This window comes from Lacerta agilis, chromosome 4 (assembly GCF_009819535.1).
Source record: "Lacerta agilis isolate rLacAgi1 chromosome 4, rLacAgi1.pri, whole genome shotgun sequence".
Taxonomy (NCBI): domain Eukaryota; kingdom Metazoa; phylum Chordata; class Lepidosauria; order Squamata; family Lacertidae; genus Lacerta; species Lacerta agilis.
Window position 1 is genome coordinate 52606832 of NC_046315.1, and position 16461 is coordinate 52623292.

At 38.6% G+C, this 16461-nt stretch overlaps 1 protein-coding gene across 5 annotated transcripts in view; it reads right to left on the reverse strand.

Moving 5' to 3' along the window:
* The window catches only part of BRWD1 (bromodomain and WD repeat domain containing 1), a 46899-nt gene that overhangs the window by 22890 nt on the left and 7548 nt on the right, over positions 1-16461 (reverse strand). For 3 of the 5 annotated variants that reach the window (XM_033147036.1, XM_033147035.1, XM_033147037.1), the window contains exons 8-24: positions 15605-15826; positions 14232-14332; positions 13822-13892; positions 13057-13157; positions 11520-11560; positions 9501-9599; positions 8548-8698; positions 8283-8417; positions 7539-7667; positions 6158-6383; positions 4826-5011; positions 4250-4433; positions 3638-3731; positions 2717-2857; positions 2314-2399; positions 1522-1714; positions 487-585 (exon numbers count right to left, since the gene is read on the reverse strand). In XM_033147036.1, coding sequence (XP_033002927.1) covers positions 487-585; positions 1522-1714; positions 2314-2399; positions 2717-2857; positions 3638-3731; positions 4250-4433; positions 4826-5011; positions 6158-6383; positions 7539-7667; positions 8283-8417; positions 8548-8698; positions 9501-9599; positions 11520-11560; positions 13057-13157; positions 13822-13892; positions 14232-14332; positions 15605-15826 — 2259 coding nt within the window. Of the gene's footprint in view, positions 1-486; positions 586-1521; positions 1715-2313; positions 2400-2716; positions 2858-3637; positions 3732-4249; positions 4434-4825; positions 5012-6157; positions 6384-7538; positions 7668-8282; positions 8418-8547; positions 8699-9500; positions 9622-11519; positions 11561-13056; positions 13159-13821; positions 13893-14231; positions 14333-15604; positions 15827-16461 lie in introns of those variants that run through there. The other 2 variants (XM_033147038.1, XM_033147039.1) reach the window with 2 other exon arrangements.

Sequence of the window (16461 nt, forward strand, 5' to 3'; positions counted from 1 at the left end):
GGCTACCCACTGGCTGTTTCACTCACCAATTTCCCCATGCCAAAACTGCATAGTCATCAAAGTCGAATGGAAAGAGGCAAAAGGAAACCAGCCACTCCTACACTCTCCTTCCATTCACAGCATAAAGCTGAGCACAAGGACCAATTATGATATGTTGCTATTCACATCAGCTGTACATGCAAACAAGTCACGTCGTTTCTGCCTCAAGGTCCAGAAACCCTTTAAGACAGAATGGGGATAGCTGGGCATGTGGCCTGGCATGCTAGTACCCAATCCAAGCTTGCTTTCTGTTTTTTGCTTTTGTTTTTAGGTGGCTGCTCCTTCTTGTAGTTTTAAAAGCTAAAGAATCCTTACAAGCGAGCACCACACAGCATAGCTTACTACTTGTGGATGATGGCTACTTTTCCAAGACAGCAATTCACAGGACTGAGGCTAGCTATGCTACTTTTACCAGATCAAGCTTAGATTCAGTGTAACTTCCCTTACCTCATCACCCATTTGTGGAACAAAAGGAGACCTTCGGAGTCTGACATCTGTTATCCAATCAGGAGGCTGAACTTCCCGGGACTGCTGGGGTGCATTCACCTGTGCATCATTATAAAGGATTACCCAAATTATAACACAGTGTTATGACTGCTAATTTATTTAGGTTTTTAACCTGTCTTTCAAGACAGCTTACAAATTTCTAAGTCACATGAAAATAAAACAAAACACAAACCCCCATAAGCAGCTAATGATTCCCCCCTCCCCCAAGTACGGCACAATTCAGCCAAACACAACCTTGAATAAATGAGACTTCAGAGTTTTTACAGAGATGAGGTCATTTGCAAGAGGGAGTGCAAGCCCTAACCCTTCTATTCCATCCAACAGGTCTCAAAGGCAGACCAGAAAGCCGGGTCTCCCGATTTTAATGCTTAGGTAGGCTCTTACAGATGTAGGTGACGCTTCAGATAATGTTGTCTCAAATCATTTAGAACTTAGAAGACTAAAAGCTGCTTCTTGAATTGGTCCCAGAAATGAACAGACAAACTGACATATAGGTCTTATATGAAATCAAGGCCCAGCTCCCTCAAGTGCTCTGGCTGTATCATTCTGCACCAGGTAAATTTTCCAAATCAACTTGTTGCTGGACTTAACCCCAACAACCCTGACCATTTGCCAATCTGGCTAAGGCTGATGGGAAGACTCCAATGACATCTGGAGAGCTACAGGATCCTCATCCCTGCAGCAGTGTTACCTGGCTGTAACCAAAGTTCGTATCACTGTGGCTAGGTCCACTTTAAATAGGGCTGCAATTACCTTTAAGCATGTTTCCTTGTTCAAGCTAAGCCATGATTTGGAATAGCATTACGAACCAACAAAGACATTACAATGTTCATGTCATGGATTGCAATGCTCTGTGCTCATCTATTCATAAAAATACACTAATAATTTTTAGAATGTCTTCAAAGCATGGAAGAAATCTAAATCACATTAACTGATTGGGTGTATTTAAAAACTGACAAAAACCAGAATCGCTACCTCCTCATGCTGTTTTGGTTTGTATTTTTTCCGTCTTTTTTTCTTTCTCTTTCGCATAGACATTTTTCCTAGTGGTACTTCATCTTCAGAAGAACTACAGTATCTAATAGTTTTGCACCGAGAGCTTCTTACAGGAGGCTGAAGGTTAATCCCTGCATCAGCAATCCAATCAGAATATTCACTTGATGAGTCACTGGGCAGGGGGGGGAGAGGGGGAGGGGAAACACACACAGCCAAGTTAGAGAACTCTGCAAGCTCAGAACTGACTGCACTTGAACTAGTTTTAAAGTTTGTTGGATATTATTCAGAGCTGACTGTTAATGTTAATTTCAATAGTAGTTCTGTAACTGGCACACTATAAAGTCATGTACATAGAATTTCAAACATTCAAACTACAGTGAGGAACTATAGAGTTCTAAAAGAGGTGGCAATTATCTCCCCTCTTCTTGGCAGTGTACACAGTTTGCAGAGGAGATAGCCTCTCTCTCCCTCTTTCCACCAGAGTACCACAGAAACATCCCAGTATAGAGGGTGTGTCATTGATATTACTGCAAGGTACTAATTAAAATCTAACAATCTGGGACGTTTCTTAAGTTTGGCTTTTCAACATCCCTTAATTTGCTGCTAAACACCAAACAGCGTTATTTCCAGGATGAGGGCTACTATAGCGCATCATCTAGTTGTATCACAAATAATCTCCCCCCTTCCCAAAAAATGTTACTTTCAGAAGGAAAAATGTAGTTTTGCCAAGGCTCACAAACATCATAAACTGATACTTGAAACTGATTTTACCTGGAACTATCACTGTTGGTTCTGCTGCCACTCTTCCATTCTTCCTCATGGGAAGACAATCTCATCCCATCACTTTCTTCTGCCTCCTAGATTAAAAATGGGAAAATATTTAGAGTTCTTAACTCTCTTTCTCTTTCATCATCACTTCGTTGAAGATTTACAAAATTGCAACAAAAGAAAACCATATTTGAAAGAACTGATTACATAGTAAAAACACAATAAAATGCAACACTGAAATGTCAGCTTCCTACTTATTATCTGCACTGAAGGGAGCTCTGCTATACAGCTTGAAACTAATTGTATCTACCCTGCCTTTGTTGGTAAAAGCTAGGGCTTTGAAAACAAACAAATGGAAATCAGAATTTCTGATAGTTCTAATTACTAACATGAAATTGAAAGTTACCTGTTCAATGAATCCTGAACCTCCATCTCCATCTTCACTAGAAGAATCAGATTGTTCAATCTTATTCCGTGCTTGATACGAAGCATATTTGCGTCTATAAAGCCTTCTCTTGGACTGTATCAGTGAATCTTCTGAGTCACTCTGAATTAGAACATTAAAGAAGAGCCAAGTTAGGGGTGGAAGTATGCATTACAAATTACTGGAAAGGATATACAAGGAACCTAATGTGTCAAATTCCAAATGAAAAACATTCAAGTAGTCACAGTATCATAGAGGAGGCTTTGTAGTGATCTACTGGTGGTCTAGCCACTTGCTCATGTAGGAAATCCAGAGACAGGGCACCCCCCAACAGAAGGCTGTCTTGCCTTTGCTTGAAGGCATCTAACATGGGAGAACCTATAAGCCTTCTAGGCAACTGGTTCCACTGAACCAGTGTCAAAAAGCTTCTACCAATATTCAACTGAAATTTACCCTGTAACTTAAGGCAATTCTACGTCTGCCCTCTAAGGTAGCAAAGAACAAGCAATCTATGCAATAGTCCTTCAGGTGCTTGAATGCTATCATCTTTCTCTTTTACTGTATCTACAATTAGAACAGATGGAGCTGCCTTGGACAGAATCAGACCCATGATCCACCTAGCTCAGCACTGACTGGCAGCAGCTCTCCAGGGTTCCAGATATGGGTCCTTCCCAGTCCAAACTGGAGATGCCAGGGTCTCTAACATTTATTCCTGGTTGCAATGTGAAGAAGTCATTTAAGAGCATAGAAGGGATTTGAGGAAATAATGTATACATTCACTGCTGCAACCCTTGTCACTCAACAAGCTTTGCACAGTTCTATTGCATTCAAATCTCTTCTCTGAGTAGCAACCTGTGTACCCTCATGTTACTCATAAGACATTCTATATCTTACATTTCCTACCTTTTCTGATGAATGATATAACTTCTTCTTTTGTTCCATTGTATATATGCGTTTCTCTTCTTCTCCTTTTGCAACCCTATACTCCACTTGATTTCTGAAAAATGCATTTTAAATGCTTGTCAGACAAAGCAGAATCACATCAGTGAAAGGTAAAGTACTTACAGTATACAGTTCTGTTGCTAACTCTGGTTTGAAGGAAAGCTGATGCATGTATACACCGCTTTCATGCTGTGTAAAAATGATAGGCTAGTGTTTCAATTAATGCTGGTCTTTGGCAGCAGTGATTGGATGAGAAGCAGAACAGAAATAAAACAAGTTCAGTAGCATGTGGAACAGCAGTGTTATAGCTCCTGCCCAGAGGCTCTAATCTAGAGTTAATAGTATGAACATGAAAGGTTAAAAGAGAACTGGATTCTAAAGTTAGGGCAAGGGAATAAACTATTAGTAAACAGACCAGAAACAGCATGTTTATGCTGATCAAATGATGTCTTCGGGAAATGACACTTTAAAACCAAGTGAAAAAATATTTATCAAATGCCTAAATTTTTAATTAAATGTATGAATACTTATAACTTGCTTCCATAACATCTTTAGTTCAGTAAGCCTGCACACCTAAATATACTGGGTGTCACTTCTGGAACAACTACTCTCCGTCTCCAAGCCTGGAGATCTCTTTCTGTAGCGATCTGACTCCTTGGAGCATTCTGATGCATCTGGCGCACACCTTCAACTTGACCACTACGTCTCAGGCCAATATTAGGAGGGGACTGGATATCAGAGCTTGGCCTCCGGAAATCTAAAGGGAAGAGATATTCATAAAATACATGCAGTAAAAACATTCCAGCAGCAAATAGCTTTGGCATGTTGCATCTTCTACTGAATAATTGTAGATTTCAGACCAAGTACTCTTCTGGATGACCCAAGAGATACAAAATAGTAACTTCCAAAGGTGGAGTAAACAGTAATGATAGGCATCAAGTCATGTTTCAAAGGGGAGCAAGTTATATAATAGAGATGACACTATGGAGACAGCCGTATTTCTCATTTTGTGAGAGATAAGGTGGTGTCCCAATTTGGCTTTTTGACCTGTAATGTGATACCATGATACATCAGTATGTTTTATGTCAGAGATACTAGTAAGCAGCAAAAATTTATAATTTGCGTCTAATCTTCAAAGCAAGCACTGACCTCTTCTAGCTGTTTCATCTCCATTTTGTGGCCCAGGTGGAAGCATGTCTTGATCTGAACCAATTATTTGGTCTTGCTGTTGCTGTAAATGTCTAATCATGCCATCAAGTATGCTAGGTTCCAAAGCCAGTTCCTCCTGTTCAGCAGTTTGTTGACCTATTACTTGCTCCACAACCTCTCCATCACCTTAAATGAAAAGCACTCACAGTTAGCAATTTTAGAATTAAGAACAACTCTCAAAATATTGAACGCATTCTTGCCAATCTCTTAAAATACAAAATCCTCTACATTTTATGTTGTCAATTTTTTGCCCGCTCTCAGAGTCATCCTGAAACAGTCAATACTATGCTGAATGAATGGGAAATGGAGGTCTTTAGCAGCCATGGCTAGGATCTAGAGATGCTAAAAGCTCTCAATTTCCTCCTTGAGGCTCTTACTTAGAAGGTGCCTTCCAGAATCTCCAAGCTGCTTTTTACATTCCAGAGTTCAAAAACACAGTTTAGAACTTATGTGCACTAGTTTAAAAAGAAAGCCAAGAGAAAGTATCCTTGGCCATACCTAACCATTTTTCTTATAATTTTGGAGAGCAATCTAAATTGGTGCCTACTTCAGAACTTGCAAAACTATCTCAAGCAGTGATATGGGTTTTCCAGAGAGCTTTGAACTAGAATTTCTTGAGTTTGTATCAGAAAAGCTTCAACACTCTAGAGCAGGCTTCCTCAAACTCGGCCCTCCAGATGTTTTTGGCCTACAACTCCCATGATCCCTAGCTAGCAGGACCAGTGGTTAGGGATGATGGGAATTGTAGTCTCAAAACATCTAGAGGGCTGAGTTTGAGGAAACCTGCCCTAGAGAGTGATTCAATTAGCACATTAATTTTACTTGTATTTAGTCAATGAAGTTAAACTGTCCACTGTCTAATATTTATTTTCAATTGGCATCCATTCACTGCTACTAATGAATTTAGGAAATGGAAAAATTTCTGCAGCAAAATAATGCACTAGAAAATTTTGTATCTTGGTTGATTTTCTACCCTAGATCTCAAGTAAATGATTAAGAAATACTGTCTTAGATATCAACAAATAAAGTTGCCTGTTTTTAAGACCTGATTCCTTTTCAATATAATTTCTACAAGCAGTGAGTATTAAGAAACAATATTGTTAACCGATCAAGTTGCACAATACAAAACAAAAAAATCCAAAAAGTGTTTGTTGAAGACATAACTAACATAGCATACCCTAAACATAACACAATAACTACTTAAGACTACAGTATGGATTGTATTGTGTTTTCATGAGATCAAAGTTAGAGGTGGAAGACTGCCATTCATACTTGTTGCTACATATCCCAGCTGAGGAATCAGATGCTCATCTGCACAATTCTCTCTTCCTGGTACCAACCGCTGGTATTTTGTTGGGTGAGGGTTTCCATCCACATCTACCAAGAATGGTGGGGGCATGAGGTGAGGAGCCTGTTGAGTCTGCTCATCTAGGACATAATTGTTAGAATCTCGAATCAGTGGTCGGTAGTCAGTGTGGAAGAACATCTGATCAGGAATCTAGAAAGAAATGAAACTTAAATATAATCAACTTTGCAGGGAGAAAAACGACATTAAATACTATAGTGAACTGAGTACACCAGAAGGATGAAGGGTGTGGCAGACCTCTGGTGCCAGAATGCTGTAATTAGTTTTATGAGGAACAGCCAACATGTTTCAAACACACTGGACTTCCTCAGAAGCAGAGGGTCTTCATAGGTCTTATTTTCATTGAGCTAAAACAGTTCACTCAATGTGTTTCCCAAACCAATGTTTCTAACACTTAGTGAGGGTTCACCTCTTCCTCCATTCTGTTTTTCTGTAGCACCTTTTTCCAAGTTTTAACTCCATGAAATACAATGTTATCCATTAACAAAATTCCCAGTTGAATATTATTTTCTGAATATCCCATGAGACACTGTATTTTTAACAATTAGGGTGACAATTTTGTATAGCACTGCAGAATATAGGTTCAGCATGAAGAACCATACTGGATTCGGTAAGTTTGGAGCAATACCAGACTGACTAGCTAAAACCTCAACAATTCAGTACTTTATTCAAAAGTCAAAATGATCTTTAATTTTTTTTTAGCATGCCCTTGTCTTAACCCCTCTGATTAAATTTTATCCTGACAGATTTATCAAATGAAGCTTTAGTTGACTGAGGTTTGGTTCAAACTTAACTCGGCAGCTTTAATACACTGCGGTTTGTTGAAGTATAAATAAGTAATGAGCTTGAGCAAATTCCTCGTCCCCTTCACTCTGGTTCATATGCTCAGTATAAAGGCAGATTTCAATTAGAAACCACAGTTTCTAAAGATAACCAAACCAGTGACATGTGATTTAATCAATGGCTGTAAAGCAGGATTGGAAACTAGTATAGTAGGCAGCACTCAAATGCCACTTCCTGTTTTGGACAGAACAGGAAATTGATTTAACAAATCAGAGAGGCACCTCTCAAGCAAGGTTGGCAAGAAGAGAAGGAAGCACTCAAGCTCATCTACTGTCCCAACAATCAAGGTTACACTGGAACTGGGCCTAAAGACTGATTGTCTATACTATACAGCACACATGAAGCAGAAAACAACAAGCTCAGAAGAAATAAAAGCTGAATATGAGATACATTTATTAAGACTACTAATTTTTCTAGCAATGATAATTAAGACTGAAAAAATACCTTTTCATAAGGTTTGCTACAACCAAAGCCAAATATCAATAGATGCCCATGAGAATCTGTACAGGCAAAGTGTTGTCCATCTGATGAAAACTTGCAGTCAAAGACAGCACCATGTCCTTGTCCTTCAATCTAAATAACAACACAAAACTTACAAGTATTTTGCTATTTTTAAAGCAGTCAATTGGCAAATGTTTCATTAGAGGAAGTGTCTCCTTCCTAAACAACAAGCAACACTTGCCACTTACTACAGTGCACTATGTTGGTCTATATGAATATCTTAATTTTACAATTTGGCACACAACAAAGAAATACCAATAGGAAACAGAACACCAATTTTAGAACTAGAAGCAACTGTAATATTCAAGAGACTTCTGATAGCAAATAACAAAAGGCCAGTGTTTAAATAAATGCTGTACAAGGCCTGTTTAATTCTACAGTCATACCTTATGTTACGTTTGCTTCACGTTGAGGCTTTTCGGGTTACGAATGCAGCAAACCCGGAAGTGTTTACTTCCAGGTTCGCCCCTCGCGCTTCACGCATGCGCAGAGGCACTCTATTGCGTTGTGCAGTAGCGGCACTCTATTTACGGAGTTTGCGGGGTGCAAATGGCACCCCAAAATGGATCATGTTCGTAAGAGAAGACAGTAAGTTAGGTAGCTCTTTATCACAGTTGTTCACAGCGGATAAATACTGAACATAATGTAAAAATGAACACAAATTGCTGGAAGAGAAATAATACTTACTAAGTTAAAATAATGTTTTATCTGAATGCCTTTCGTTATATCCCAGATAAAAATGTTCCCGTCATGGCCTGCAGACAACATAATCCTGGAATCAAATGGGTGGGGTTCCAAAACAAACACTTCATCCATATGTCCCTTTTGAATAGGAGTAGAAAGAGATGTTACTTTTGAAGTTAGCTGGAATTCTTATTTTAAAAGACTGAAAGTAGAATACAATATTTGATCTATGTTTATATACAATGCCACATTCTGAACCAGTGCTTACCGTGAGGTCATGAAGAAGCTGCCCAGTATAAGAATTCCACACTTTCAGCAGATGATTGTTCACAGCAGTAACCACCAACTTGTCATTTTTACTCCAAGCTATCATGGTCACTTTAGGCTTCATATATCTGTCCTCTTCTGAACACAAATCACTATTTCAAATAAATTAAACCATTTCAATACATTAAAACCTTTTTTAGAAAAAAAAGTTAAAAATTCTAACAAAATCAAGATAGAAGCTTAACTAATCTGCTTGCCAAATAAAAATATAAAGTATTGATCTAGAGATTTAACAAACTATTGAAGTGAAAATTTAAATTTAAGCTTCTTGAAACACAAGTGTCAGATTATATGGGGAATCTCTTTACAGCAAATATTGAAACAAACATTTTAGAGCAGGAGCAGCAGCATCATTTACCCTGGTATGCTAGAAAATGAAAGGCACTCCTTGCTCTGGAAAGTGAATGAAGCAGTAGCAGCGCTTTCAAGTTTGTGTCAGATTAGCATAGAGGATGCCAGAAAATGAGGAAAATAAGCAAGCAGAAGCAGGGTGGTTCTTCCCTGTTCTTTGATGGGTGTTCCTACTTTCACACTAGCAGTTTAAAGACTAAAACTTCCTTGCAAGATATACCACTTTGCCAGTGGAGCAGCTAAGCATGCTAATGACTGTTTTCCAACAAAAACAAGCTTTACACTCCCACTTACTTAGCAGCTTTCATTCGACTAAACAAGGTAACTGTCAGGGATTGCCCGGCTCCTCGCGAGGAGAGGGAGAGGGGAGGTCCTACTCGGGAGGAGAGCCGGGGCAAGGGTATTCCTTGGGAGGAGCAAGGGGAGAGAGGTCCTCCCAGCAACACTGGGGAAGATCCTGACAGTAACCATATATTACAATATAGTAAATTTCATAGTCACTTAATGCTAATACCCCATATAAATGAAATACACTACACATACCCAGATAGCCTGTCAGCCATGTCCAACAAAACACTCTTCCACTCAGCTTGTTGGAAGCGCCATATTCGGGCTGTTCCATCTCTGCTGCCACTTATGAACCTTGGCATAAGTTTAAAAGATACTATGTGACATATAAAAGATAAGCATAGTGTTCAGATTTAAGAGGCACCTTTCAGAAGTTTTAAATATGCATGCCGCATATACAAAAATGGTATGACTGGAGAACACTATTCTCCAAAGGCTGCCTCAAAACAGTTCAAACACATTTTCCAAGGACATAGGAGTCAGGCTTTGCAAACAGAAAATTCAGAAGTGAATCTAACTCCCCACTGCACTCCAGAGTAAAGGAATGCTGTATCACAACAAAATGTATACAACACCCTAATCAACGGACTATCTTTTTCTGTGCTTTGTGTTGGTAAAAAAATAATGAGGTGCCCGTAGATATGTGTGTTGTGGATACCAGCCCAAAACAGCTGCCATGAGCAGTTAAAAGGGGGGGGGGTATTCTGTACCAAGGGCACAATCACAAAAATCCCACTGGTCTTTCTAATCCATGATGTTTCCTCATCCACCACTTTATAAATTATTTCCATCCTCATTCATAGGTTCGCAGTGGCAGCTCTCAGGCAGTACAGGAGCAGAAGGGTAACCCCACGCCCGATTAAGAGATGAACAAGCTACTTGCTACATGAAATCACTCAAAAGATCTCACTTGTGCGATTTCTCTTTCTCTCAAGCAAAAGAAAATTCCTGAGTGGGGCCTATGCATGGGTGTCATCAGAGAAGAGCATCAAGTTCATACGTTATTGCACTGAGGGAAATTATGGCTATTGCTGTCAAAAACACTAAAGAAGGGTGCAAAACAGTCTGGTAATGAGTGTTGCTGGGGTAACAGGATGGCCTGAAGGGAGTTGCAAGGGTGAGAGGCCTGGAGGGATGCATTCACTTCCCATGTCCAAGGCTCCTCACCCCTGCACTAAATGAAGTGCATCTCTAGACTTTGTAGAACTGCACATCCAGTGCTTTCCTACACCAATCTAGTATATGTGATCAAAAGACTTCATGCACATACTATTTCCTGAACCAGGGCAGGAAAACTGTGGCCCTCCAGATCTTGCTGGGCTACATCGCCCATCAGCACCATCCTCACAGCACAATGGTCTGGGATGATGAGAACTAGAGCCCTACATCTGCAGGGTCACAGGCTCCCTACCCATCTTACACTAAAAGTAATTTTGTGTGAATGACATTGAAGTCATGCTCCTCTACTTCCTTCCAAAATTGCTATCTTTGACTTGTAGGAGAATCAACAAAAAGGGGGAAAACATTTCATGGAATTGATCAAGAATTTATAGCAATTAACCAGAACATTATTAAGTCAATTATGCTGTCTTGAAGCTACCAAAAGCCTTGAAATATAACATTCCTCAAGATTTATAATGTAAAAATCAGACCATGCTTTGAAGGGGGGGAAATGAACCTTCAGTGTGAAGAAACCAGGAGTTTAGCAATATCCAGTTAAGCATAAGGCAATTTCTTATGAAATAGTGCAGAGAAAAAAATGGACTAAAAATTCTTTATTAGTCTATATGCAAGTCTGCATATATATGGAAACAGCGTTTCCATGCACTGCTCTGGTTCGCCAGAAGCAGCTTAGTCATGCTGCCCACATCACCCGGAAGCTGTCTGCGGACAAATGCCAGCTCCCTCGGCCTATAGAGTTAGATGAGCGTCACAACCCCAGAGTCGTCTGTGACTGGACCTAACCGTCAGGGGTACCTTTACCTTTAAGTCTGCATTGTAACCAAGATGGGATACCTGTACACCCCTGATGTTGGGCTCAAAAATTCTACCTGACCACTGGCCATGCTAGATGGGCTGGTGAGAGTTTGACTCCAATGTGAATTCGGTTCCATACTGGTCTAAACTGTTTTTCTGTTTTACTGTATTGCTAGATTTTCTTAGAAATCTCCAGTTTACTGGTTTTTCCACTCAGCATCTCTCAGTGTAACATACCTGTCATCATTATTAGAAAACTGAATGCTGTCAACTTTGTCCTACAAGAGAGAAAGATGTGTTACATTAGGATGCAAACAATGACCATTGAATGCTTAAATCACTCCACTCCTGTTTTGTGAGTAAAGGAATATTAATTCTAAAGATTAAGGACTGTAACTCTCCAGTGTTTTGAATTCACCCCCAAAGGCACACTCCCCATTGTCTCCCGGGACAGACGGATGCCAACAATTGAGACTGTCCACGTATAGGAAAGAATTGGTTGTTCTCCTCTTGAATTATGAGTAGGGCAAGAATTTAAGAGTCCTGTTACATTAGTCCGAATATTAATTAATTGACCCCAGTATCCTGTTTCCCAAAGTGGTCATCCAGATTTGTCTGGAAACCCACAATCTGGGCACGAGAGCAATTACCTTCTTCTACTCTTGTGTCTCAGTGAACTACACAATGGTAACCTTGCATTAACTGGATTACTGTAATGCTTTCTACATGGGACGGCATTTGAAAACGACACTAAAGCTGCATTTGCTACAGAATATGGGGGCCAGGCTGCTAAGCGGGAAGACATACAGAGGCCTTACAACACTGGTTTTAAAATAAACACAATGGCTACAAATACTTTTCTGGTCTAATTTCAAAGTGTTGCTGATGATTTATAAAGCCCTAAACAGTGTAGAACTAATGAATTTGGACTGTGTCTCAATACACAGTTCAGCCTGCATTAACACCTTCCAGGAAGGCTCTCCTTTGCATCTCACCTTTAGGAGTTGTACATTATCTGAGGAGGCCTTCTCTATGGTAGCACTCAAGCTATAAAGCACCTTTCCTGTCTGCAGCTCATGTGGTACCAACTCTAGATTTTTTTTCAGTGTCAGGTCAAGACTTCATTCAGGTATTTGCATGCTGTTAAGTTTGCTGTCTAATATTGTGCTCTGCTTATTGTTTTAAGATTAGTGCTGGTTACTTATGGTTGCGTATGTTGTACATTGAATTATGTACCCTCTCTTAGAGTGGAATACTTTATGAATATTTTAACATTATAATGTATTCATATTTATAAAACATTTAATAAACTAAATATTCCTTTTTGAAATGGTGCTTCCAGTGGTACACATAATATTCCAAATTTAAATTATGGCATCCCGACCCTGCCTTATTTAAAAGCAATTGACCATTGTTTCCTGGTTCAGACACAATGGAAAGCTATGGTTAAACTTTGGTTTTCTGGCTTTTCTGGCCTTACATGCAAGGGTGCATGAAACTTCCGTTTCCTGACTTATGAAGCTGTGATTCTGAATGTATAAAAGGTGGCCACTGTGCTAAGATCAAGGTTTTACGTTTACACAAAACCTTTAACAGAACCAATCTGTTAACAGTACAATTTGTTCCACCCCCTAATTATGTCAACTGCAGCAACCTGGATTAAGATCAGGTCTTAAGTCTGCATCAGTCAGATTTTAGAACAGCTTCTTTCAATGTAAATATATATATATAATTAAAAGAGAAGTTCGTTTAAATTTAACATTGAATTACTTACAGCATGGCTTTCTAGCTCCGCAACTTTTTCAGGTGTTTCAGAACCAAAGTAATACATTCTGATGAAATGGTCAGTACTTCCAGTTGCTAAGAACATCCCACCTGAAAATTTAAACAGTAGTTTAAAATGCTAACAGGCAGCAAGCTATAAAAATATGGATTGGATCCAAATGGGTTAGTTACACTTAAGTCCCATTGACTGCAAAAGGACTGAAGTTCAACCAGCTTAATCTAGACCCAACCCATTATTTCTAGAACTAATGTTGTTGTTCAGTCGTTCAGTCGTGTCCGACTCTTCGTGACCCCATGGACCAGAGCATGCCAGGCACGCCTATCCTTCACTGCCTCTCGCAGTTTGGCCAAACTCATGTTAGTAGCTTCGAGAACACTAACCAACCATCTCATCCTCTGTCGTCCCCTTCTCCTTGTGCCCTCCATCTTTCTCAACATCAGGGTCTTTTCTAGGGAGTCTTCTCTTCTCATGAATATAACTACTTATTATAGCACTGAAAGTCTATCTCTAGATGATGATGAATGCAAAGCCATCAAAGCTTAACAACTGAAAAAGTATTCTGCTTCAATTAAAACCTTTTTTAATTTGTAAAGTGCCATACACTCTGAATTCTGTATAATATATGATGGTATGTTACCATCACTATAAGAAGTAATACTTTTAATTTACATGCTTTACCAAAAGTAAAATAAAAATCTTTATGGTTTCTCAACTGAAGACAGAACAACCTGCTTCATTAGCATGTACACTTACCAACACTAAATGAAGAACAAAGCATTTGAACTCCAGGTCTAGGTTTTTCTGTGAATTTCAGTGGCCGGTTACTTTAGAAACAAAAACAGGTTTTAAAAATACATTTTTAAAAACAGTACAATAAATTCCACAAAGATATTCATTTTAGAAAATACAATAAAGCCTGCTTAAAATTTCTTCATACATCTATATATTGCAGAAAATTTGCAGTATCATTTCTATTTTGCTTACTTCTCAACAGTATTATTACTTATTTCATTTCTATACCGCTTTATATTTTCAAGAAAAGGATCTCAATAGACTATTACCTGTTTTGAAGCTTACACTTTATTTTCTATGTCACAATATAAAATTTGATCTGACAGAACTAAAATGCTTTATATCATGAGAACTTAAAGATGGTTACATACTTGAATTTCATAGAAATGGTATCCCATTGCCAGAAGCAAATTGTTCCATCAACACCTGTGGAAGCCATGTAGCGCACTGAGTCTTTGGCCAATGGACTAAACTGTAAGTTAAAACCAATTGAAAGTTACTGTGCATCTTAAAGGAAACAGGATACCAATATGCAGTGATATTCATTGTCTAAAATTTACTTTTAGTTTTTAAACCAAGTTTCCTTTGCATGCATCTTCTACAAAAATATTCAAAAGTATTTTTATTGGACATCAAATGTTAAATTTCACTTAAAGCAAATAAGTTATAAACTGAGAACCAGTCATACTTTTTTCTATTACATATACTTACTTGGCATTAATACACATACACCATGCATAATTTATACAATGCTAATGTTATACTATAAGAATAAGACATAGTAATGATGTACAATGTGACTGAATAAAGCTGAGCATGAATAAAACTGAACAAAATATCAGAAAGCAAAACTAAACAAAAATGAAACCATGACAATACAATACCAGTACAAGAGGAGACAGTGAATACTGTACCTTAGAACTGACTACTTAAGTCTCACACTGGACGCTTTTGTACTACCAGCCTCTATAAAGGACTTCTTTACACATCAATCGGTAGCACATGTGTCACTGCTACTGTGTACACACAGATGGGAGTTGTGGAAAAACCAGGTACATGTGCTATAACACCTGGAAAAACACATGCACTGCCACTGTGCCAACAGCTTTTGAGCTGGAAGCTACATAACTGATGCATAACATATGCATTAGTTTCCTGACATTTAATCTTCTATGAGACTAATCTAGTACTGAACGCTGCAAAAACTGATAATCTGCACACATGCAAACAATTTCACTCAGATTTCCCAAACTTATATTCATCGATGTTTACAAGTACAGTGGTACCTCGGTTTAAGAACAGCCCGGTTTATGAACTATTCAGTATATGAACTCCAAAAAACCGGAAGTAACGTTCCGGTTAGCGAACTTTACCTTGGTGTACGAACGGAAGCCGAACGGTGAAAGGGCACCGATGCCAGGAGGCCTCATTAGGGAAAGCGCGCCTTGGTTTAAGAATGGCTTTGGTTTAAGAACGGACTTCCGGAACGGATTAAGTTCGTAAACCAAGGTACTACTGTATAATTTTATTTGAAGATACAAGCAAAACAAAATACAGGTTGATTACCGAATCTCCAATAATTCACAGTGGGAGAAACGGTTTTTGCCTCATTTTACAGAAAACTTATAAATTAGTGTCCAAAGTATCGTAGCAAAAGGCTCAACTTTTTAAAAACATTGGAGCATACATTAGCGCACGTTTCACACACACACACAAATCAACATTCAGCTAGCTAAAAACTTACTTGCAAAGATGTAATTGATCCTGTGTGTCCTTGCAGAACAGCGATCGGAGCACATGTTCTGAGGCACCATACTCTGATAATTTTATCACAACTGCCAGCAGCAATCATTGTGTTTTCATAGTTTACCGCCATATCAGAGATTTCTGCTGAATGGCCCCTCAGTGTAGCAAGTAACCGGCCACTGTGTGTGGACCAAATCTTAACCAAACAGTCATCTGACCCCTAAAGAGAGAGAAAATACATTTTAAGCTGAAAGGCACATTAGAGAAGTCTGAAATATGGCTTAAAAACAAATAAGGGGAAAAAGACCCACATACAAAAGCATCAAGAATTCCAAAAGTCATTCGAGATAAATTAGTAGCAATACTGCAGATTATCATCATCTATGAATCAGTCTAGCTAAAACAAAGAACAAGTGAGCAAGAGAGACAATGTCTGTTGTAGTGCTTCTTTTCTATTCATTTATCATTCATGAAGTTTACCATGCTGCTTTACTGGAAAGTAGGCAAAAATATTGCTGTGTGACAGAACACACTAAAATATGTATTACACTTCTGATTACTGTTTGTGAGTGCTCAGTAACTCAAGAGCAAAACCACTTTTAAAAAGCAGAAGTGTTATCCACCAAAAAAGCAGAAATTTCTCTTTACACGTGTATAAATAATAATTATATTATTTTTAATTTTGTAAGCTTTTTTTAATCCAGCCTTCACCATAAGATCTCAGGGTCAGGGTAAAACTGAAAATTATAAAAACAGATAAAAACATTACATCTATAGACCATTCTACACAAAACCACTCTAAACAGAACAGACTATAAATTCAGCAAAAATTCACATCTATTTTAGAGAAATAAA